Genomic DNA, 25,500 nt, shown 5'->3' on the forward strand with positions numbered 1-25,500 from the left:
AGAGAGAGTCCCCGTTCTCTCATTAGTTGATTACGCGGGAAATATTGTAAAATTTTAGAGAAAACTTCAAAAAACCCCCATGTGGTTTCGTGCTTTCTCATTTTAGTACTCTGTAATTTTAAGTGTATCAATTTATTCCCTTGTGATTTCGTTTTTATCTTTTTGATAGCTTTTTCGTTAATATTTTATTAAATTATATATAAAAAAACTTCAGATGCTCATCTAGATTTATCAAATATTCACTTTAGTACCCTTTAATTTTAACTTTGTTATTGATTTAAGAAAAAAAAACAATGAAATTGATAATAAAAAGAGAAAAACGAAACCACAGGGCGGCAAGTTGATACAGTTTAAATCACAGGGTACTAAAGTGAGAAACTGCGAAACCACAGGGGGTTTTTTGAAGTTTTCCCAAAATTTTAAGGAAAATATGTTTAAAGATCCCTGAACATTTATATATTTTTACAAAAGGATTTCGATTTGGTAAACTTTAAATACCACCCCCGTGGTTTCGCACTTTCTCACTTTAGTACCCTCTGATTTAAAGTATATCAAGTTAGTGTCCTGTAATTTTATTTTTATCTTTTCGGCAGCTTTTCCATTAATATTTTATTAAATTATATGCAAAAAAACTTCAGATATCCTATCTAGATTTATCAAATATTCACTTTAGTACTTTTTAATTTTAACTTTGTTACTGATTTAAAGAAAAAAATTAATGGAATCGATAATAAAAAGATAAAAATAAAACCACATAGCACTAAATTGATACACTTTAAATCACAGGATGCTAAAGTGAGAACGTGTGAAACCACATAGGTTGTATTTGAAGTTTTTTCTTTTATTAAATAGTAGAATAGATCCCTCTCTTTAATACAAGGTACTAATTATACAGCAGTTTTAACTGCATATATTCTCGTAGAGCTTTAAAACAAAAGGAGCCAAGAATTGTTTCTTGGAATAGGATTATTTAGTTAAATAAAATTTTGATAAAATTATTTAACAAATTATATATTTTTTTTAAATTTATTAAGAAAACGTCCCAATTTACAATGCTATTGGTACACTCTAAAATTGGGATGTATATCTTACACCCACTTCCTCCATCCAAGAATCATTAATTATCTACTAGTTATATTAACCTTTTTTTTTATTTTACTAAAAATTATTTGGATTTTTGTGAGATTTATACCTCTTTTTGGAGTGTACAAGTAGAATTTCTCCTTTATCGTCATGTTAAATTCTAAGAAAAATATGCATAAAGATCCCTGACCGTTTAGCTTTTCTTGCAAACAGACTTTGAATTTTTTATTTTTGTAATTACTAATTAGACCTTCTAAATTTTATTAAATAGTTTAATAGAACCCTCTCCTTAACATAAGCTACTAATTATTCAGCAGTTTTAATTTCATGCCTTGTATATTTTCTTGTAAAGCTTTAAAACATAAAGAGCAAAGAAACAATTCTTCTATTCTACCACATGAAGAATACAACAAAAATCAAGAATAGGTTTATCATATTTTTCAATCCTCATTCTCAACAATTATAAAAGCTAAAAGGATTTTTTTTTTTTTTTTTGGTGTGTGTGTTTTGAAGTCAAAAAACATGTAATTAAAACGGCTTTATAATTAATAACATCAAATGAAGCGAGGGGCCTGTTAGACTGCTTAATGAAATTTACAAAGTCTGGCAACAGAAGTGAAAGTTGGGAGTCAATAACGAAAGTGCTGAAAGTTCAGAAGATCCTTGTGCGGTTTCCCAAACAGATGTATTTAGACATTTGTGGCAATCTGCCTTCTGTTTCTTACTTAAAAATTAGATTATTGAAGTAAAACTATTGAATGTATGGAGGATCAAATGATTTGTAGTAGTGCAATTCCCCCATTTTATGAACCAAGCATGTTTTGTCAGTAAACTTCGTTTGGTATTATAAATCTAACACGAAAAGAAAATGTTCATGGAATATTAGACCAGCGAAATATTCTCTAAATATGCTATTTAACTAACAAGAATGTTATTCACCAAGCATGCAAAGTAGTGATGTCAATGGATATGGATATCTGAGGTTTTATAGCGAGAACCGAACTAGAACGGGAGTGATTTAACCAAATCTGAACAAGGATGGTTTTGAACTTTTGATGATTGGGAAGCGATTCAGAATCGAACAGATTTGGGAACAGTTGTGTTTTCTGGGATTCGATTCTCGACTCTCGCCTTTACTAGAATAAACAAGCTTACCAGCTTGCAATTGATTACATGAAATCACATATCTGCAGTTTCCTGTGGTTACGTGTGCAACTGATCGGGTTATATCTGTTATTTACAGCAGTAAGATGAGAACAATCAGACACTGAGCTTCGGGCGGTAGTTCGGGCTTGCAAAGTGCTTAGTGAAAGAGTCGACGCACGCCATTCTGATCCTCTCGGGTGTTGCAGGATTATCGAGCGGGAACCACTCATTTAGACCCTCCTCGGCTCGTGCTGCAATGATTGCATCTTTGATCGCGAATAACACGGCAGATGCAAGGAAGAATGGCGGCTCGCCCACAGCTTTCGAAGAGTGAATTGCCTTTGGATTCGGAGCACCCTGCAACATTATCAGTAAAAGATTCGCAGTTAAAGAACACAGGAAATGCACAGCTCTGCATATAAGATAGTAAAATACAAAATTCCTAATCCTGATAAAATACAAAATTCCTAATCCTGATCAAATAATGGGTCAAGGAGTTAAAAAAAAAAAGAAAAAAAAAAAGAGTAAAAGACATCAAATAAGCAAAGATGCGGCTGAGATGAATTCACAGAAAGCTGTCGAAAATGAACTACTATACAGAATGATACACTGGAGAGAGTAAGTTTGCAGGCTCTTAAATGGGATGCAAATTTCTTCTTGCCAATTACAGAGAGACTATTCTAAAAGCTTAATACTTTGAAAAGATCTGCGAGATACAGAACCTAGATATTTCCCACTATGTTGTTTCTCATTATTGAAGATCTCTTCTTTCTATTTTGTCAAGCTATCATTGAACACATTTTCATCAAATTATAGCTTTAATAGCATAGAATTTAATAGCATAGAGATGCATAAACATACCAACTCCAAAATATGAATGAATCACACAGGCTGCGATAGTACTAATTGGCAAGCAAAAAGCCATTACCTTCAAAAGTGAAACCTTGAATTTCAGAGGTATATCATTCACTGAAGGAATTTTGTAGGTTCCAGGGCCGCAAGTAAACAGGTTGCCGGGCCTAATCCACTTGTGATGAGCATCTCCCCATTTCAACTCTTCCAAGGCAACCCAGCCTAATCCTTGTATAAAGGCTCCTTCAATCTGCAACTCAAAGATTTATGGTAAAAATGAAAGTGGTTAAAAAAGGGGGAAAATAAAGGAAAAGATCTTTTCCATTAATTTCAGGCCCCCACAAAATAGCAAATTCATAGAATCATACACTATTCATTCTATATTACTCAAGCCTTAATAAAAAAATGATGAAAAATAATTTTTCTAAGGTACCTGTCCAACATCAATAGCTGGGTTAAGCGAATATCCAAGATCCATAACAATATCTGCTGTTCTTGTATAGAAATCTCCGGTTAAAGCATCTATTTCAACCTCAGCAAATGCAGCTCCATAGGTGTAGTAGCTGAATGGAGCCCCCTTACCCAGTTTCCAGTCAAACCCAATATTAGGTGTGATATAAAACCCGTGAGCTGAGAGATCTATTCGCTCCATGTGGCAGGCACGCGCTAACTGGAAAAATTAACATTTGTGCTTCAGAGACATTGTAAAATAAAAATAATCAAAGCACGCATCTATCTTGGTAGTTGGTAACCGCAATAGATTGCAAGTCTATAATTATGTGAATGCCGTTAAAACATAATGCAAGGAAAACCATCACAACATATAAGAGGGAAAATAAATAAATAAAATTTCATGGCATAAACTAGTGATTCAGACAAAGAATTCAACTGGCTGTCATACATAGCAGAAGATATTGAGAAGGCAATACCTGGGCAAAAGAACTGTGCTTTTGTCTGCAAGCTATAGGTTCCATGCGGGCCTTAATTTGCTCACAGGCATCTAAAACTGCAGCACCATACATATCCGAACTAGCAGAAGCTGCCGTTGGTGATGCATTAGGAACCTACAGAAAGTATAATAACATAAAAAAGTTCATACATCATACTGCTGAATTATCTCTATTAGTTTTAGAGTAATACTGACCTTGTCAGTGCTTGTTTCTGATATGAATACAGAACTGAGAGGAATATTAAAGGATGAGGCGGCAATTTGGGCAACTTTTGTGTGTAGGCCTTGTCCCATCTCAACTCCACCATGTGTCACTAGGACAGTGCCATCAATATAGACTTGCACAAGAGCCCCAGCCTGTAGAGTTATTGATCTATGGAAATCAAATAACAAGGGAAAGAGAATGATGAAAAGAAAAAGGCTACATTACAGAAAACCCTCCAGTCAATATCCGCTTTTTCACTTTTCCCCCGTCATTCAAAAACTTACATTTTGCCCCCTTAAAAAATAAAAAACGTTCACTTTGACCCTGCCGTCAGTGTTCTGTTAGGGTTCCGTTTATATCATATTTTTTATACCCAAAATACCCCTAAAATCCTCCTCCTTCCTCATCCTCGGCCGTGCCGCCTCGCCCTCGCCCACCTCTCTGTCCCTGCCCACACACATGCCCTTGTCCACCTCCGTCGCCTCACCCTCGCCCTCGCCCGCCTCCGTCGCCTCACCCTCGCCCTCACCCACCTCTCCATCCACGCCCACCCCGAAGAAGATGAGGGGTAATTTGGTCAATTTGTCACAATGTAACCCCCTGTGAACATTTTTTATTTTTTAAGGGAACAAAGTGTAGGTTTTTGAATAACAGGGGAGGGTGTGAAAAAACGAGTATTGACAGGAGGGTTTTATATAATTTAGCCAAAGAAAAAAGAAACCCAGTTTTAGATTCACCGACCAAAAGGAATAGCCATAATTATGTGATTCGTAACTTCGACTTAGAAATTGTATGTAATATTCTGCTGCATATTTATAGTTGTTTCTCATGATTTACACTAGATTTTGAACAATAAATATTAAAGTACATGTAGATTGTAGACAGAGCCACCCAGTCTATATACAAAAAGAGAAAGAGGAAGGACTGCAGGGTTAAAAAATTACTAACCCTCAATCATATAATTTTCAGAACCACAACAAACATCATTTGCTCAAAAACGAAATAAGGAAATCAAGCAGTTGATATTTAAAGCAGAAATTCATCTGTAGTATTAATAGGTTCTACAGATTCCTTGAATACCTGATTCATGTGCTTTGCAGTGAAGGAGATGCCGAATTTGGTGGGGACCATTGCAACTCCTCGCTTTCTCCAACGATTTTGACAGTTAAAAGAGCTTACTGCTTCGCGAGCATTTTGAAAATCACAAGAGATCTTTAGTTCATCCCACACCTGTCTGATTGTGCAGTTCTCAAGCACTTGTCCATAATGCAGCACCATCCCTTCATTGTGAAAATTAAGCTCCTGAACATTACCAAATTTAGTTGATTCCAACCATGATGAAAAACAATAATGTTGACAAAAGTAATCTAGAACAAACGAGTATTTACTAATTACCCGTATCTCTTCAGGGCTTTTCTGAAGCTCTGAAGCTATATATTGAATCCAGTTCTCGGCAATAAGCATGCCCTGTGGGCCCCCAAAACCCCTGAAAGCTGTATTACTTGGGAAATTTGTGAAGCAAACTTGGCCTCGAATCTTGACATGGGGTATATCATAGACATTTTCTGAAGTAAACATAGCACGCTCCAAGACTGAAACAGACAGGTCCAATGAATTCCCACCATTATTGTAGATTTCAAGATCCAATCCCATAACCTTCCCCTCATTTGTAAACCCAACCTGAAGTAATTATAAAAAAGCTTTCGGTAACCATGATCAACTGAATGAAATTTAAATACAAAGGAAACATAGGACCTAATCATTTCTTCACACAAGATTGTTTTGTAGCTTTAGATTCTATGTATACCAATAATTAACATGACATTTAAGCTTCTTGCAGAAGCTTAAAGATTGGATTGCATCTGAAAAATCTTAAGCATAACATGCTTTACTTCTGCAAAGTGCAAATTAGTCAACATGGAACCTAGGACGTAGGTGCAACCATCAATGCGACCATCTAGAGTCCTCGAACATGTGGATTAGTAACAATTTAATAGGTCATACGAGTTAGGAATACCCAAGGCAAATAGATGGCAAGTACTAGCGTATATGAAGCATGTACAGATGTACATTCTACAAAATAATAATACAAACTACATAAACCGTCAGTACATTGCACAATTGAAGTTATAACTTAACTGTACACAGGTAGCACTTTGAAGCAACAGAGTACTTTCAATGCCCTTAAATTTTGGTAAACTAATCAAAGTTTAACTCTTCCACAAAAAAAAAAGTCGAATAATTAATGAAATCAGTACTTTGTATTTTCCAAGGAAGCTGTGCCGCTGTCCAGTTGTCATCATGTCGACATCCCTGTCTAGAGTAATCTTCACTGCTGTTCTTAAATGATATGATGCTACAGATGCCGCAGCTGCAAAGAAGGAAGCTCTGGTTTCTTTCCCACCAAATCCACCACCAATGCGCTTTGTCTTGCAAACGACTTTCGATAATGGTAGATCAAGAACATTGGCAGCATACTCCTGGTTCTTTTGAGGTGCCTGAGCACCAAGAAGAAGGGTTGTGAAACATTAGACCAATTTAAGATCCGTAAATAAATTTATTAAATTTACAAGCGGCATGAGAATTAAGTAAATTTATTGCAAGAAACTTGCCTCAGGGAAATGAACGCTATTTAATTTATTGATATCATCTTACAATAAAAGTTCACTAGAAATTTTCAGTGACACTTGGAAATAAATCAACATTGCTTTGATCAAATATGATTTCACCAAACAACCAAAACTAGATCCATGTGTGACTAGGTACCCAGCTGAAGTCATAATAGTTTTCTTTTAAGTTTGATCTCATAAGAAAAAAGGATTTCTCAGAAGTTACTCCTTTGCACTTCGTTTGTACAAAGGAGTAAGTTTGAAAGAAATTCGCTTATCTTTTAATTATTCTCTTATCATTTAGTAATATATCATGATTTTCGGAGATAGGCAAGTCCTATTATATCCTTGGTCAACAAAAGCATAACAAACAGTTAAAAGGAAATAATATAAATATATAGAATAAGAGCTTTCAGAAACCACCAGAAATGGTGCAGACCATCAAACAGCATAGGCATGTCGATATCAAAAGCAAAGTCACATAAAGTTATAACAAGTATAGTCCCTGAAGTTTGACCCAGATTCCAACTTTGTTCTTAGTTGCAATAAAAGTAGCCCTGAAGTTTGATTTGCTATCAAATTAGTCTACAAAGTTCTATTTTTAAAAATTTAGTTCCTACCATCTGAACATAATTTCAATTTCATTCATAAAGTTTTTGAGTTAACAAAGCAAAGTCTTAGTGTTTGAATGGAACCTTTTTTGATGATAGATTAACATAAGAACATAAATGTTATGCAGAACAAACTTTAGGGGTTAATTGTTAAGAATGAAACTAAGAGGATGAAATTGAAATGAAGGTTGACTCACAGAGACTAACTTTGTAACTAACCGTATAGCTTATCATATGGATAGAAGCAAAAAGAGTGGAACATACTTGTGTAGAGGAGATCATATGTACTTCATTTCCAGCATCAACTGTCCAGACCAGACTGCTCTGAGGCTCCAAGTAAAAGTGCTCTTGACCTCCAACCTGAACTTCCCCTTCTATAATCTTGTCGCATGAAGACTTGAAACACCATTCCACATCTCCCTTTACCAAGGACCTTGCAGTGTTAGGATGAAAACTGCCAGAATCAACAGCTTCTCTTATAGACAAGATTGCTGGCAAGTCTTCATATTTAATCTCCACATTACTTGCAGCAGCTTTTGCATTTTCATGAGTATCCGCCACAACAATCCCGATAACCTATAAAGGATAATAGCATACTAGTGCACTGAGACTTTTCAATTCACACGGTTGTAACAGCAAATTTTTTGCTTAAATGGGTAACTATACAAATATGATGTATTTGTGGGGTATATGTGAAAAAGCACCAAAAAAGAAGCACTGAATAGAGGTTCAATACCTGGCCAACACAGGTAACAACCTCTGAAGCAAAAAGTTCCTCATCGTGAACAACTGGCCCAAGTTTATTACTACCAGGGACATCTTTTGCAAGAAAGAGACCAGAAAAACCAGGCGAAGATTTGGCACGTGAATCATCTATAGACAATATGCGTGCGTGAGCTCTTCTACTCAATATTAAAGCTGCATGCAAAGTATTCTGAGATGTAGGTGTATCATCAGTGTATTCAGCCTCACCAGTCACCTGATAAATTGCAAAAACAGAGAAATCAAATGAATGGCAACGATCTGCAGCACCTTGGACTAACGAATGAAAATAATCAAATAGAGATTTTTAGCTTATAAATTGTAGCCAAACTACCAAAACATGAAGCTAGTTGAATTTTCTATCAGAATTACTGAGTCACATTAGCATTTAAAACTCTCTCTACAAGATGCTTATCAACAAAGAAAAGGAATTTAATGATAAAATTAATAGACGACAAAACTGAGCTTGGTCCTTGTGTAAATTAAAAGCATAGAACTATTAGAACATCGAGTTCCCTACAAAAGGTTATAGACAAATAGACACAGAAAAACAAATTACCAATCAATAGAGGAAAAAAAACACCAATAAAAGAACCTTATCTAAGATGGGAAAACATTGGTTACTCAAATTTGTGTGAGAATTTAGGATTTTTTAAATAGATTTGTTGCTTTCAATGGTGAAAGCAATACTCGCTGGACCTAACAATTCGTATCAGAAAGGATTTGCCCAAAATACCAAAAGCTATTAAATGTAAAAAGCAATTAGGTTTGCTTTCAAAATATCTTTAAGCCATTACACAGTTTCTATTTAACATCCTATCAAAAAGTAATTCTAGTTGACAATAGGGACCATGTTGAAATAAGTCTTAACAGATCTTACAAATTAATCATGGAGCCACCTGGTGCATTCAACCTTTCGCAAGGCTGCCTATTTTGACAAGATTAAATTGTAAGAATACAAGTAACAAACTAAGTAATGACGATGTAAATAACTAAGGGACAAAAAATCGCAAAGTCATAAACAGCTTAGTTACAATCTTTTTAGTTCCCATCAAATGCCAACAGTACATATTGGCACGTGTCAACTAATTCACCAACAGCTAAGGAATATAAATTAAAAATGGGCCAATTTAACATGTAATTAATGTCCCTGGTACCAAGATTTAAGAAGACTTAAACAATGCATACAGAAGTTAAAACTACAGTGGTCGATGCTTGCATCAAACTTATAGGCATCTTCATGAATTTACGTTTTTTTTCAGTTTTCACTTTTCACCAGATAGTTGATTAGTTTAGCTGTATGCCTGTATGGATATGTGGTGTGGCAGATTTCTGCCATTGGCATATTTAATAAAGTTACTAGCTAAGCGATTATTCCCTTAAAAAAAAACTAAGATAACATATCCCAGATAGTAACTTGATTAACTTAGCATCTGGATGTGTGATATATAATAGCTAAAATAACAGATCCAGATGCTGTCCTTAAGCAATCCCACCAAGATTTACCTTTTTCAATAAACCAAAATATGTGATATACCTGTAGCTTTGATGAGAGATGAATCATTGGTAGCCCCACGGCTGTTCCATGTCTAGCCAACTCATAACTCTGACTTCCAAAAGAAGAAGGCCTTGAGTAGGGCTGTATGGCTGATAGTTGAGTGGCATGCAAACCTTCCTTAAAGTGTCCTTCTACATTCATCTCATGAGTTACCCACATAAAAAATTTAAAAAAGAAACTCAGTGTAAGGGACTTTCGGAATTCAGCCATTCCGCCTGGTGCATTCTCCGGAATATTAATGTCCTCTTTTAATACATTTAAAACATCCTCTAACAATTTCTTATCCCATTTCTTTCCCATTAGATATTTCTCTGTTCTTGATGAAGAGAGAGAAAGCGCGGCGACTCCTCCATAAACAATAGAAACATCAGCGATAATCCAGTCTTCATTTTCTGCCCTGATATAAGCACGCATTCCGGCATTTACCAAAGCAATATCATCTTCCCTTCTATGTGCTTGTTTAAACTCTTTCACAAATTCAAAAGGTCTTGTCCATGGTAAAAGTATTGAGAGCAATATCTCATCATGCCGAATATCAACTTTGCGATAACCAAGAAAGAAATCTTTGGCAAAAACAGTTCTAATATTTCCTTCACAATCAATCAGTCGAAACTTCGCATTTGAAGCCATCCAAAGGGGGTTTAGGTCAGATATTGGACTAGCAGTACAAACATTTCCACCAACAGAAGCAACATTCCTAATTTGTTTCCCAGCAAACCACTTCAGTTGCTCCAAAATCGCCTTGCAAGATGAAATCTCATGACTATCTCTCTCTGCTACAACCTTTTGAAGGACTTGTTGGAGCTGTGTTAGTCTCACAGAAGCACCAATCTCAATGCCGTCTTCTCCCACGTTCAATGCATTAAGCTCCACCACATGGGTAACACAAATGAGCACTTGATACTGCGCATTTTTGAACTTTGTTTCTATCCCTACTTCGGTGTTACCAACAACAAGTTTCGCCTCCGGATAGCAAGACTTGAGATATAACACATGCTGAAGTCTTAGAGGTCTATACCATTTTAAACCACCAAAACCATGTAAACTTAGAGGCATGATTTTTCTCAGAAGCAGCTCAGGAGGAAAGATAAGCTCTTTTTCATTGTAAGAACTTCCGTCGGTTTCACTATAGGAAATGGGTCTATGTTGTTTCCTGCCACAAGCTTCAGAAGAGCTTCCACACAAACATGGTTTCCCTGTCGAAGGGCAAATGGTTTGATTGGTAGAGGAGCTTGCTGATGTTGAGTTAGTATATAACGAATCATCGGTTTTAGCGAAAACACGGAATGCATCAATGATCGGCCTATAGCCTGTACAACGACATAAATTTCCAGCAAGGTTTTCTTCGATCTGCTCTTCAGTGGGAGGTTGTTTGTTTGATCTCAATAGTGCATACATAGACATTATGAAACCAGGAGTGCAAAATCCACATTGTGAACCATGAGCCTGAGCTAGAGATTCCTGCATTAAATGTGATAAATTTAGTTCCAAACACAAATATCGAAAGAAAACACTTTATACTAAAAGCCAACAGGTGATTAAAATTAGTGGAAATCAGTATTAGAGACTGCTGACAAACACCTTGAAGTTTTCCGTCAAGAATAAAAGGAGTACTGATCTCAAGATTAATGAAATCAGGATAGAAAGGATCAAATATTTAATATTAGGATTTGTTGATGCTCCCAAATAAGAAATTCACTAAGTCTTCAAGTTTGAACAATTTATTCGGTACAACATGTGAGGCGTGGGGATTTCTATTGTGACTACAACCTAGGAGTTTAATTGAGCTACTTTGAAACCTTAATAATTTCAACTTTTCAGGATGCACCGCACGCTCCGCCAACGAGGAGATTTATCAATTATCACATGCAGAGAAAACAATTTATAGGCTGTTCGTATTACATGGTTGTAGACATCTTCACTGAGTTTATTTTGTGCAGATTAGAGGTCAGATATGAAACCTTCGAAGTGCAAAGATAGTAACAGAAGCAAATTCAACTATGAAAGAAGCAAAATTCTGATAGGAAGTGGATTTGTCATTGGTATTAACCATCTATAGTTTAACAAGTAATAACTATAAGTTGTTGGATATAACTACAAAGAGATGATGGATTCAAAGGAACACTAAGAATATTGTCCCAAGCTATAAGCTAAAGTAAAGAGCACTGCAAAATGTTGAGCCACTATTTCAGAGCATAAGGTAGAAATGGTATATAATATACAAATAAGGAAAGAGTAAATGACGGATTAACCAGCAAGAAAATTTCTCCCCGCAAAAAGGCTTGGAAACCATATATTTCTTACTGCCATTAATTAGTATATATTATGGAATAAATAATGTCTTCATCAAACGAATTCATAAGAATAATAGAAAGCATCATATATCACAATATTTAGATGGAAGGAACAAAAAGTTTAAAGAACAATCTAATACCTGGATGGGATGCAAACCACGCTGCCGATTTCCAATACCCTCCACTGTAATTATATGCATTCCTTCCACAGAATATAACGGAGCCAAGCATGCATTGATTGCAAAATGCCTNTTTTCTCAGAAGCAGCTCAGGAGGAAAGATAAGCTCTTTTTCATTGTAAGAACTTCCGTCGGTTTCACTATAGGAAATGGGTCTATGTTGTTTCCTGCCACAAGCTTCAGAAGAGCTTCCACACAAACATGGTTTCCCTGTCGAAGGGCAAATGGTTTGATTGGTAGAGGAGCTTGCTGATGTTGAGTTAGTATATAACGAATCATCGGTTTTAGCGAAAACACGGAATGCATCAATGATCGGCCTATAGCCTGTACAACGACATAAATTTCCAGCAAGGTTTTCTTCGATCTGCTCTTCAGTGGGAGGTTGTTTGTTTGATCTCAATAGTGCATACATAGACATTATGAAACCAGGAGTGCAAAATCCACATTGTGAACCATGAGCCTGAGCTAGAGATTCCTGCATTAAATGTGATAAATTTAGTTCCAAACACAAATATCGAAAGAAAACACTTTATACTAAAAGCCAACAGGTGATTAAAATTAGTGGAAATCAGTATTAGAGACTGCTGACAAACACCTTGAAGTTTTCCGTCAAGAATAAAAGGAGTACTGATCTCAAGATTAATGAAATCAGGATAGAAAGGATCAAATATTTAATATTAGGATTTGTTGATGCTCCCAAATAAGAAATTCACTAAGTCTTCAAGTTTGAACAATTTATTCGGTACAACATGTGAGGCGTGGGGATTTCTATTGTGACTACAACCTAGGAGTTTAATTGAGCTACTTTGAAACCTTAATAATTTCAACTTTTCAGGATGCACCGCACGCTCCGCCAACGAGGAGATTTATCAATTATCACATGCAGAGAAAACAATTTATAGGCTGTTCGTATTACATGGTTGTAGACATCTTCACTGAGTTTATTTTGTGCAGATTAGAGGTCAGATATGAAACCTTCGAAGTGCAAAGATAGTAACAGAAGCAAATTCAACTATGAAAGAAGCAAAATTCTGATAGGAAGTGGATTTGTCATTGGTATTAACCATCTATAGTTTAACAAGTAATAACTATAAGTTGTTGGATATAACTACAAAGAGATGATGGATTCAAAGGAACACTAAGAATATTGTCCCAAGCTATAAGCTAAAGTAAAGAGCACTGCAAAATGTTGAGCCACTATTTCAGAGCATAAGGTAGAAATGGTATATAATATACAAATAAGGAAAGAGTAAATGACGGATTAACCAGCAAGAAAATTTCTCCCCGCAAAAAGGCTTGGAAACCATATATTTCTTACTGCCATTAATTAGTATATATTATGGAATAAATAATGTCTTCATCAAACGAATTCATAAGAATAATAGAAAGCATCATATATCACAATATTTAGATGGAAGGAACAAAAAGTTTAAAGAACAATCTAATACCTGGATGGGATGCAAACCACGCTGCCGATTTCCAATACCCTCCACTGTAATTATATGCATTCCTTCCACAGAATATAACGGAGCCAAGCATGCATTGATTGCAAAATGCCTGCACTAGTAACAATTTCACAGCTATAAAACTGCAAAACTGAAGATTGCATAAAAGTAGCAGCATGTATAAGAAATACTATACGAAACACAGATTGGTAAGTGATAGAGATAGAGGTCTTTTTGTCCATTCCCAATCTGGGAAATAGAACTTAAGAATTGAGGTGGATAAATGGAATGAAAAAGAAAGCAGAAAACATTGACTGCGAAGAATTTGTTTCTAATGCAATGAGTTAAGTAAGGCGAGGAAACTGCTTTGCCACAACTTCCGAAGTTTATGAAGCAATATAGATGGAAAACACAATTAGGTACTATCACAGATAGGATATCTTACATCGTTTTCTTCATATGCTGATCATAGCAAGAAGCCATCACTGTACAAGCTCCACAACCACCTTCACCACATCCTAGCTTTGTCCCTGTAAGGCCAATATCTGAAACAAATACAAATAATAAGACAAATCATTAACCAAAAAAATGAATTGTCACCTATCATCAACAAAGAATGAGAAGTACTAAAGCTGAAAACAAAAAAAACAGTAGACTCTCTAGTGACACAAGTATGACAAAAGACAGCTAAGATTTAGTGTGATAAAAAGAAACAAAAATATCATATGTGAAATGATTTTTTAGAATTTAGCTCTTATCGTGTAGCAAATGGACATTTTTCTTATGTGTTTGATCATATAGTAAATAGTAGAGATTACTAGTAGCACATATGGCATGCACCAGCACAGTATGCACCTGTATACCATGCACATACGACACTAGCACGGTATATATTGGCACTTCAACTTGTTACTAAAATCTCTTAAATAATTGGTCATACGCAGAATTGATAACTCGTGCTAGAAATTAGCATGATACCATAAAAAAATAATATCAAGTTTAGCATCATCACCTCAATCATATAATCATCAAAACGTAGATACCGGCAAAAATAATAAATCGAGAAAGCTTCACAGAAAATCAGAAGATTCTTACAACAGGAGGAAACTGCCAAAAGAGAATTGGTTTAGCATTTAAACAGTAGAAGTTTCGAGCTTCTAATGTGGAAAAAAGCTCAAATGAGCTACTATTCCCCAAAAATAGAAGCTCCGGCACCAACCTTCTGCATCTAGCTGCAGCAAGAAGCCATTTAACCAGCTTCAATGTTAGAAATTTCTTTAGATTTCTCCATACAGCTTAATTCAACAGCACGTCGAAACAGCTTAATTCAACAGCACTTCCACAGTAGCTCCAGCTCAGCCAAATAGGCCCGAAGCACTTCACAATAAGTAACAACCACTAATAAAGGCCTACCTTTCTTACAGTTGCTAAAACACTGAAAGCTACAGCATTTTTAGTGTGTTTTCAAATCAAAAGGTGAAAAAATATAATTCCCAAAAATTGTGCAAATAACTCCACATGCGGATATGATTGAACATAATGCAAGTAAAATCAATCCCCTATTAATTATGAAAATGGGTGAATTATACATCCATTCGAGATCGAATGATTTAGCTTCAAAAAATTAATAAAACTTTCTAAAAAAAATCCATGGTGCTAAGAAAAGTAAATACCTAATCCAAATAAATAGTACAAACAAATAGCAAAACCATATAAGACAAGTGCGCATTAATTTTAACTTAAATTTCATAACTTTATCCAACGATTCCAACCTCTCTCTCAATCGAACGAAACCAACGAAAACATTTACATTTTTGTTCGGCAAATCAAAACCATCCAAACGACCATCCCATGCAATAGAAAAGGGTGAAAAGAGAGCCTAAAAATCCAATCTTTTAGCGAAAATCCCCAAAACCAATCCAAAAAAAACTCATTAAAACACCAATTAAAAGAAAAATTAAAAACTTTCAACAGGGCCGAACCTCTGAGGTATTGGAGAAGGGTGAGGTGGGCGAGCCCATCGGGGAGCACGCGGCGCACGCCATTAACGTAGAGGATCGCCTCCTTCGACCACCCCTCCCCCACCACCAACTCCTCCATCTTCGTGAGAGAACCCATCCCAAACCTCTCGAAATCGCCTCCCAAAGTCAATGCTTCGATCACCTCAAACACGATATAGGAGATGAATATACGAGGAGAGGGAGAAGACAATTTTTTTTTCTTTTTTAAATTGTAGAGCTTATCGCAATTGCTGCTTTTCAGAGAAGCTGTAGCAGCTAAAGAATACCAAATGTTCGGTATTGGCCAATTTGCATAAAAAATCCGTCAGTTTTGAGATTTTGCAAAACTGCATTGCATTTTTTAATTTTACAGATTCGAAATAAATTTTTAGCAAATTGATCAAAATACTCTTATTATTTTTTCTCTCGTTCTTTTTTTTCCTCTCTCCAAAGAAAGCAGTGGAGGCGGAGGCGGAAACGGCCCGCCTCGCCTCTCACCCTCATGACCTCAGTCATCGCCCACGCACCTCCCGTCTTCCTAGCATCCAACCCTACAGAGACCGTGCCGCGACTTTTTTTTTTTTCCTTTTCGAGCCTCCACGGCCTCCGATGACGTCTATCTCACCCTCTCTCGCCCTTCCCCGCCCTTTCCCCCTCCTTCCTCCTTCGCCTCCTCCGTCGTCTTCTCCGCCAACGCCGACAATGCAGAGGTCACTGCGGTGCCGTAGCCTCAGAGCGCGGGATCCTTAACGGCGTCGTCGCTGGAGCCGTGACCGTTGGCGAAGAGGTATGATCAAAAAAAAATTATAGAAGAGGAAAGAAAAAAAAATAAAGATAAAAAATTATAAAAAAAAGAAGATGAAGATGAAACTGCACTTTTAAAATAAAATTACACTGTTTAAAATTTTTTTTGCATTGTTTTAAATGAAAATTACATTCTTTAAGATAGAAATCACACTCTTTAGATCATATTTACATTATTTAGGACAATGTTGCACTCTTTAGGTCACACTTTTTTTTTTTGATTAAATAGGGGTTGCTAAATCACACTTTTGGTCCCTAAGCACGTAACTGTTTGACCGATCGTCGAATTTTAATTTATTACTAGCAACTAACCCGTGCAATGCACGGATTTTAAATTTATCTTTTAATTACATTTTTTATATAATATATATTAATTTTTACATATTAAAATTTTCTAATATATTTTTATTACAATTTTTATATAATATATATTAATTTTTACATATTAAGNATGTATTCCATTCTTTCTTTTTTTTTATTATTTGAAGTTTTTTATTTGTATGTTAATGAGAATTTCATTTTCCAAGAAAAATGTAACTGTAATAATGACTTGTCAGCTGTATTTTTCAAGATAATTAATATATGTACTTCTTATGCATTTTGAAAGAGGGGTAGTTTGGTCATCTTTTTGAAAAAACGGATCGAATCTGCAAAAACGAAAAATGTGGCCCGATTTTGCAAAAGCCCAAAACTAGTGGATTTTTTATACAAATTGGCCTAAATTCAATGACTAAGTATTGCTGTATTAATAATGTAGAAGTGACACGACTTCTTAATTATTATCGGATCATCCTTCACAACATTACCGCATCACATCACATCAACTATGTTAAACTTTGAGGATCAAATGCCACACGAATCATAATTTGAGGGCCAATAGTGTAATTTGGTTGACAATAAAGTGTCATAATTAAGGCTATTAAAAAAAAAAAAGTATCCGAGGAGACGACCGAAATAACGAAGCGCACGGATTAGAGAGAGAGAGAGAGAGAGAGAGAGAGAGGGGACGGGATCTTATGATCTCATCTCACCACTCTGCGTCGTCTTCTTCGATCAAGCGCTCCGACGCGTAGCTCCCCACGAATCCCGTCCCCAACACCAACATTCGATGATTCGCCCCCGACCCCGACATCGCCGCCGCCGGCCGACGATCGCCGGCGGCGGTGGGAATCGGAACGGGGCGCCGCGAATCGCCGCCATGTTAGGAGAAGGAGAGAGAAAAGGAGGAGGCGCGCTGAGACTCAGGTGAGGAGTTCTTAATCACGAGGGACTAATTAGTTGGGTAACAATTTAATTAAACCCTGCGCGGTTTAGCTCAGCTTTTAGATCTTTTCTCTTTTCCATCTTCTTCCTCCTCTTCCTTCAGGTCCGCCAATGTCACCCTCCCTTTCTCCTTCCAGATCCTCACGATCGCGTCGCCGCACATACGCCCCAACTTCGCGGCGAAGTAGATGCCCTCGCCGGAGCACCGCGCGACGTAGCCGGTGAGGGCGCAGGTGCTCGGGGATAGGGTGGGCCTCGACGCAGACGATGAAGATGACGCTGCCAGCGAGCTTGGGTGCGGCCCGTGCGCTGGCGGCGGCCTAGAAGCGGCGGATGGCAGGCTTGGCAGCAGCGATGCCGGTGCCGACGGTGACGTGGTCGCACTTGGGGAAGACCCAGGTGCTATATTTTATTTTACAAATTGTATAGCAATAGTACCAATAAAAAGCACTGTAGTTTATGATTATGTGATTTATAGATACAACACTTTACTATTCTCTTTAATGCAAAACATTTTGCTGGCAAAATACGCAATATGTATGAACAATGCTAGCACTACAACTCTATTTCTTTGCTAGGCTTTTCATCTTTTTTATTACTAAAAATTTTAAAACAATTGAAATCTGTAAATTACGCACCGAGTGTATCTCCGACGGCGAATGACTGAGAAGATGACCAATCGGAGTAGAAACTAGCGTTGGGCCGTCGGCACCGGCATCGCCGCCGCCAAGCCCGCCATCCGCCGCCTCCAGGTCGTCGCCCGCGCCCAGGCCGCTCCCAAGCTCACCGGCGACGTCGTTGTCAGTGTTCGCGTCGAGGACCACCCCATCCTCGAGCACCCGCACCCTCGCCGGCTACGTCACACGGTGCTCCGACGAGCGCATCTACTTCGCCGCAAAGTCGGGGCGCATATGCGGTGACGCGATCATGAGGATTTGGAAGGAGGATGGAAAAAAAAAGTGTAAATTTTACCAATATAGTGCAATATTATCCTAAAGAGTGTAAATATAATCTCAAAGAGTGTGATTTTTGTTTCAAAAAGTGTAATTTTTATTTAAAACAGTGCAAAAAAATTTTAACAGTGTAATTTTATTTTAACAGTGTAATTTTATTTTTTTCTTTTTTTTTTCTATAATTTTTTGCCTTTATTTTTTTTTTTTCTACAATTTTTTTTTGTCATGCTTCTTCGCCAACGGCCACGGCGCCAGCGACGACGCTGCTAAGAACTTTCTGCTCCGAGGTTCCAGCGCCGCAGCAACTTCCGCGGTGTCGACGTCGGCGTCGGAGACAGCCGAGGAGGCGAAGGAGGAGGAAAAAAGAGAGGGCAGGGAATGACGAGAGAGGGTGAGATAGGCGTCATCGTCGGAGGTTGTGGAGGAGGCTCGGGGAGGGGAAAAAAAAAAGTCACGGTGCGGCCTCGGCGGGGTCGGAAGCGAGGAATGCGGGGGTGCACAGGTGATGGCGAGGGCATGAGGGTGAGATGCGAGGCAGGTTGTTTCCGCCTCTGCCTCTGCCTCTCCAAAAAATAAAAAAAGAAGAGAGAAAAATAATAATAATATTTTAATCAGTTTATTAAAAATTCGGATTGAATCGACAAAATCTAAAAAAAGGGCCCAGTAAAAAANAGCAAAATCATGAATACAAAAATATAAAAACAAACGCCTATAGATATAGGTCTTTTGAGAATACGCCTTAGAATCATATTTTTATGACTTCTTTTCTAGAATTTTTTTTATAAATAGTCTTCTTGAAACTTTTATTTACAAAAATAGGCCTCCTTAAAATTTATTTGTAAAAATAGTCTCCAAATTGGCCAGGTCAGCAAGCAGGAATATGCGGTAAATGGTTTACCGCATATATATATGCGGTAAACCATTCACCGCATTTGTGGGACCATCAGCTACCTCAGTCACGTGTGCTGGGAGCATGAAATACCGCTTTTAAAGGCGGTGAATGGTTCACCGCTTTTAAATGCGGTGAATAGTTCACCGCTTTTAAAGGCGGCGAATGGTTCACCGCTTTTAAATGCGGTGAACCATTCACCGCCTTGGATCATTTATACCCCACCGCGCCCGAGCCCCTTTCCTTTCTCTCTCGCTCACCCGCGCGCGAGCTTCTCCACTGTCTCCCGCACGCTCCCTCACTCCTCTCTACCTCACTCGAGTCCGACGCCGCCGTCGCTGCCGCCGTCGCCGGCGCCGCCGACTGTACCCGCGCGCGAGCTCCTGCGTCTCCAGAGCTTCTCCTCTCTGTCTCCCGCACGCTCTCTCACTCCTCTCTATCTTACTCACTCCGACCCGAGTCCGAGGCCGCCGTCGCTGCGGACGCCGCCATCGCTGCGGACGCCGCCATCGCTGCCGCCGTCGCCGGCGCCGACTGTACTGCTTCTGCCGTGCCTTCTCTTCTCAGCATTGCAACGACATTGTTCCATTAGGTTAGTGGTGAGAGGTTTGAGAAAAATCTAATTATTTTTGAAATAGAGTTGATTGTTTCTAAATAATNAAAAAAAAAGCGTTTTTTTTGGATAAAATTTAAGTATTCGCGAATCGCCCAAAAAAAGTTCGGCCCTCGCGGGTCGCGGGTCTCGCGGGTCGCGGCCCACCCAAAACAGAAAACAGAAAAAGCCCTTCGGTCCGAGTTCGCTTCCCTCCCCGCAAAACAACAAAATCACTCGATCAAAAAGTTTTTGCCCTAACACTCCCTCTCACCCCTGCGGCCCTGCCACCGACCTCAGCCCCCATCCCTTCCCCTCCCCCTCTTCCCTTCCGGCCGCTCGCCGAACGCCATCGGAAGCCCCCGCGGCGCCACATCGAAGATCGTGTTCTTCACTCTTCATAAATCGAAACCCTCCTCGTCGCCTCTTACTCTTCCTCTTCCGCTTCCGCTCTCCAACGATGGATCAGTAATCGGGTGGTTCTTTACAAACCAGGTACGAATCGGGTGGTTCTCTCTCTCTCTCTCTTTCCTTTATTTCATGATTTCATCTTCTCTTAATTACTGACTCTATGGTTTTGAGTACCAAGACCACGACTACAAAATGTACCTCATACTTCTTTTTTTATCTTTAATCTCTACAGCATACATGAATCTTCGAAGATACCATAGATATTCTTAAAACAGAATAATCAGCAAATAAGGTTTTAAGACCTCAATAGGTTGATATGCGCAGCAGCATACATGAATATCCTGTGCTTGTGTGCTTTATGTTTATTCAAGCTTTCATGTATGCTTATTATATGTGGAATTGTGAACTTTATATATCTTTTATTTGTTTACTGTTTAGACTTTAGATATGCTAGTATGCACTATGCAAAGTGCGAGTTTTATCTTGTACTTTGTTTCCAACTATGCTTGTATGTGAACCTTCTATGCTTTATATTTAAAGTCTAAACAGTAAACAAATAAAAGATATATAAAGTTCATAATTCCACATATAAGCATGCATAAAAGCTTGAATAAACATAAAACATTCAAGCACAGAAAGTTCTAGTGGGATTTGAGTCTTGCGACACCACCCGAGTACACTTTAGANTCTTATATTCTTAAGAATTATGAGTATTTATGCTAATAGCATAAATCTTGAGAGAAAAAAATTTAATTTAATAGCCGAATTTTTTATCCCGAATATTTAATTGGTGAACGTATAATATCCGTATAAATCACTTATCCGAATAATTGGCGAATCCATTTTTTAGCCGTATTTTTTAACAAATTTAAAAATTAGAAGACGAATTTTATCTGAATTATATCCGTACCGAATTTTTGCCGAATCCGAATTAACTAACTCTCTCTCCCCCCTCGAAACCCTAGTCGACTCCACTGCGCCTTCTTACTTATCTAGGGCTAGGGTTTATCTCCACCCCTCTCCTTCGCATGGGGAAGAAGCGGAAGCACGCGGAGGCGGCGGAGGCACCGAAGAAGGACGACTCGGCTCCGCCGAGGCCGAAACGCACTCTCACTGGTTGGAAGGATGGCGAACCGGAGAAGCCGAGCGATTCGAGCGCACACACTGTTTTCCGCAACAAAGAGAAGGTCTTGATCACTTGCTCGCGGCGAATCAACTATAGGTGAGCTTCTGAGATCGAGATCTCACATCGTTGTGTAGATTTGAGTTGTTCATTCCTTCCTTTTTGCCTAACATTTTGGTCTGTTTGTTGGGGAATTGGAATTGATGGTGTTGGTTAGGTATCGGCATCTTATGCTTAATGTAGTGTCTCTGCTACCCCACTGCAAGAAAGATAGCAAGGTCGAGTCGAAAGAGAGCAAAGGGTCGACTCTGAATGAGCTGATCGAGCTGAGGAATTGCTCTAGCTGCTTATTCTTTGAGGTATCCCCTGCATCTCGTGTTATTTATTGAAGTTCCGTGAGATGCCGAAATATGGTTGCCGTAAAAGTTTGGTTTTTATGTTTTTTTTTTCCCCTGCTACTAACTGTTAGATCTCCATATTTTTGTTTAGTGTTGTATATTGTATTACTTGGCCTAGCTTCTACTTCTGCTTTCAGCTGCAGCAGCCATCTCTGGTAGTGTTTGGCAAGTTGTGTCGGATGGCTGAGATGAGCTTAGTGCTTCTCCTAGAAGCATTAATACATCCTATAGCTATGCCAAGAGACCATGAGCATGGATTCCTGCTAAATAGTCAGTTTTAATTTGGTTTTCAAATTTAATTGTTCAATGAATTTTAATGTGAAGCTTTTATGTTGACTTTTCTTAAAAGTTTGAACAATTATAAATTTATAATTGCTGAACCTTCTTATACGTTTGCTATATCAGTGCAGGAAACAGAAAGATCTTTACCTCTGGATGGTTAAGTCTCCAAGCGGGCCATCAGTCAAGTTCTTAGTTAATGCTGGTGGGCATCTTTGCTGTTGAACGTTCAACTTGTTGATGATTTCTCTCTGTATTTTGAGGTTGCATGTACATATACTCTTAACTGTGCTATTATCTTATTTTAACAAACTCTGTACTCTTTTCTTATATTGACAGTTCACACGATGGATGAATTGAAGCTTACTGGCAATCATCTAAAAGGTTCCCGCCCATTGTTAACATTTTCAACAAACTTCGATAAGGAACCTCACTGGAAACTTGTAAAGGAGATGATAACTCAGGTGATTGTTGGTCTTGCCTATCTTTAATACTTGTATGCTTAAGCATTTTCCAGAGGTTGTCAGCCTATCAGGTTTCATCTGTTACATTAGCAACAATTTTCTTCAAGGCCCATGAAATAATAGCTATATTTCGTTAAGAGATACTCGAGTTTATGAACACAAAATTATCTATGTCATGATTTGCATACTTCGAAGATTTACTTGCTCATTCTAGCATGTAGCAAGCTTTGTATTTATTTTTCCTCAGTAACCTTTTTACTCATGTCTCGTATAAATAATAATTAGTTTTCTTAAGCCTTTGTTTTTAATATGTTGAGTGTTTTCATAAAAAAAACCATTTTGAGAAGCGTTAGTCTGCAGATTAAAAAAGGAAAAAATGCCGTTGCCATTTTTGATTAATCATAGAGATGTCCGTGTAAGTTCATATGCTCTCACTTCTTGTACAAGTATATTAGAGCAGAACCTAATTTGTAAGGCGCTGGTAAGGCGCGCGGCCTAGGCCTTCTGAGCTGCAAGTGATGATGACAGTGGTTAAACCTTATTTCGAATTATGCATGTTTCTTAAAAGAGTCTAAGCAAACGTGATATATTTCTTAAAGTTGTAGTGCTGGCAGAATATGCTAAAGGCTGACTTTTTCCTTCCCTAATTGCAGATATTTGCGACACCGAAAGACCACAGGAAATCTAAGCCTTTCCATGACCACGTGTTTGTATTTTCAATTTTGGATGATCATGTATGGTTCCGGAATTACCAGGTGAAGTAGCAATCTTTGACCTATCTGATGGTTTTTTTGTTGCAGATAGCTGAAACTCAACATTTTTTCCAAATTCTTTTCAGTTTCATAAGCATTTCTACTACTACTATGTTTCATTAGACTAGGGTGTTGGAATAATTCATAATGCTACGTGAAATGAGTCCCACTTAACTGGTTAATTGCTGAGTAGTTACCGGTTAATTTTTTGTGATGAAAGTCGGTGTAATGCGATGCATGTGTAGTATTACTGTAATCTGCTTTAAGAGGTGGTTTTGACTCCCATTCTTAATTCATCAGAAATGTTATAATTTTTCTTATGTTGCTAATAACTTTTTGTTTCGGTAATACTTGCATGAATATATTGAAAGCTTTGTGTTATTTACATTTTACAATTTTGAAAGAAACTTAAAACATACAGAGTATTTTTGGGACGGCGGCAAATAAGAACCTCACTAGTAGGAAATCATAGCAATGAATTGCTACTTCTATCACATAAGATCCATCCTCAAGTGGAAATTACTTTCAAAACAGACTTTAAGCTGGAGTCTAATTTGTTTGCAGATTTCTGTTCCCCACAATGAGACTGATAAAGTGGACCGAGGAGGTTTAGATAAAATGACGCTTGTCGAGGTATATATCAATCTTGAAGTTATAAAGGAAATAATAGTATTTTTGGCACATGTTTTAATTGAATTGTTTCTTAATAGGTTGGTCCAAGGTTTTGTTTGAACCCGATCAAGATATTTGGTGGCAGTTTTGGTGGCCCGACGTTATATGAGAATCCATTCTACGTATCACCAAATCAGGTATGCATCTGTCCTGTGTCCTCTTTTATTCCTCTTCGGCAAGATGAGCCACTGAGATAATGAACCAGTTCTTCTGTGAACAGTGCCAGAGTTTGTCAAAAATCCGACAAACCTTTCCTCTTATGTACATGATTTACTGTTTATGTTTTTCTTTCTTTCTTTCTTTTTTTAAAAAAATCTTTTGCTTATCTATCTTTATAAGTAACTTCCATTTGGCTAACCCGGAAAAGTGCTGATTGAGCAGTAAAGTTGTTCAAAGAAGCACCGACGGCATTTTTTTGCAGAAACCTCGAGTTATATTCTGATTGAAATTTGCAGCTATTTATACTAATGTATTTGTGGACTGTCCCTTATCTGACACTTTAAATTCAAGTTTGTTACTGTCTTAATTTCATTATCCTACTGGGCTTTTGGATCTGTTTGTGTTTACTGATTTGTTTTGCTTTGCATCAGATCCGGGCTCTGGAGAAGAGGAAGAAAGCCGGAAAGTATGTGAAGAAGGTGAAGGCCAAGACGAGGCGAAAGATACATGAAATGTCGAACGCCTTGGAGCCGGACGAGTTTGCGGATTTGTGGAAGGAATAAATTAAATTTTGTCAGCTCACATAAATTTCGAATTTCAGGAAATTTTGACCTCATGTTTCCTACTGGCTTTGAACTTGGATGTACTTTTCTTCTTTCTTAGTTTTGAATGTTCTGATGTTTTCTCCACCATGGTCTCTTTTCTTTACATTGTTCATGTATGAATATACTTTGTCATTATCTATTTAAAAAACAATGCTGCTCTTTTTATTGATTTCATAAAATACTTTCTTTTGGGATTGGAGTCAGAATTTTAACATTTGAATTTGTACTTAAGATGTCCAGTAAGCTAGAAATTGTGGAAGCATAAGAATATTGAGGTTTGAAGCTGCTGCTTCCAAGGGCCTGGAAGCTAGTCAGATGAGTGACTTCAAACTACTTTTTAGAGTAGAAAAGCTGTTTCAGAAGCCAGACTATGGATTTACTTGTATGTGGTTTGTGGCCAACTGCCTTCTGTTTCTTACATAAAAATTAGATGATTGGAGGAG

At 37.7% G+C, this 25,500-nt stretch overlaps 2 protein-coding genes across 4 annotated transcripts; one reads left to right on the top strand and one right to left on the bottom strand.

The window, feature by feature from the left end:
- LOC109711591 (xanthine dehydrogenase-like) lies at positions 1,998–15,960 on the bottom strand. 2 transcript variants are annotated; one of them, XM_020234741.1, is made up of 14 exons: positions 15,676–15,960; positions 14,139–14,238; positions 13,697–13,805; positions 9,755–11,236; positions 8,192–8,434; positions 7,720–8,031; positions 6,494–6,733; positions 5,631–5,915; positions 5,316–5,537; positions 4,226–4,387; positions 4,011–4,145; positions 3,515–3,751; positions 3,158–3,331; positions 1,998–2,586 (listed from the first exon to the last, which is right to left on the bottom strand). In XM_020234741.1, the coding sequence occupies exons 1-14, from the start codon at positions 15,809–15,811 to the stop codon at positions 2,344–2,346; spliced, it is 4,080 nt and encodes a 1,359-aa protein (XP_020090330.1). In that variant the 5' UTR covers positions 15,812–15,960; the 3' UTR covers positions 1,998–2,343. The 2 variants fall into 2 exon arrangements, with proteins under 2 accessions (XP_020090330.1, XP_020090321.1); XM_020234732.1 differs by lacking the exons at positions 13,697–13,805; positions 14,139–14,238; positions 15,676–15,960 and adding an exon at positions 12,210–12,319 and having other exon boundaries at positions 2,039–2,586.
- Positions 20,432–25,231, top strand: LOC109715593 (ribosome biogenesis protein BRX1 homolog 1-like). 2 transcript variants are annotated; one of them, XM_020240706.1, is made up of 9 exons: positions 20,432–20,689; positions 21,602–21,827; positions 21,946–22,087; positions 22,532–22,610; positions 22,745–22,869; positions 23,523–23,624; positions 24,186–24,254; positions 24,332–24,430; positions 24,884–25,231. In XM_020240706.1, exons 2-9 carry the CDS (start codon positions 21,634–21,636, stop codon positions 25,013–25,015), a joined length of 942 nt encoding a protein of 313 aa, XP_020096295.1. In that variant the 5' UTR covers positions 20,432–20,689; positions 21,602–21,633; the 3' UTR covers positions 25,016–25,231. The 2 variants fall into 2 exon arrangements, with proteins under 2 accessions (XP_020096295.1, XP_020096287.1); XM_020240698.1 differs by having other exon boundaries at positions 20,433–20,689; positions 21,571–21,827.

This window comes from Ananas comosus, linkage group 1, assembly GCF_001540865.1.
Source record: "Ananas comosus cultivar F153 linkage group 1, ASM154086v1, whole genome shotgun sequence".
In the NCBI taxonomy this organism is placed as follows: Eukaryota; Viridiplantae; Streptophyta; class Magnoliopsida; order Poales; family Bromeliaceae; genus Ananas; species Ananas comosus.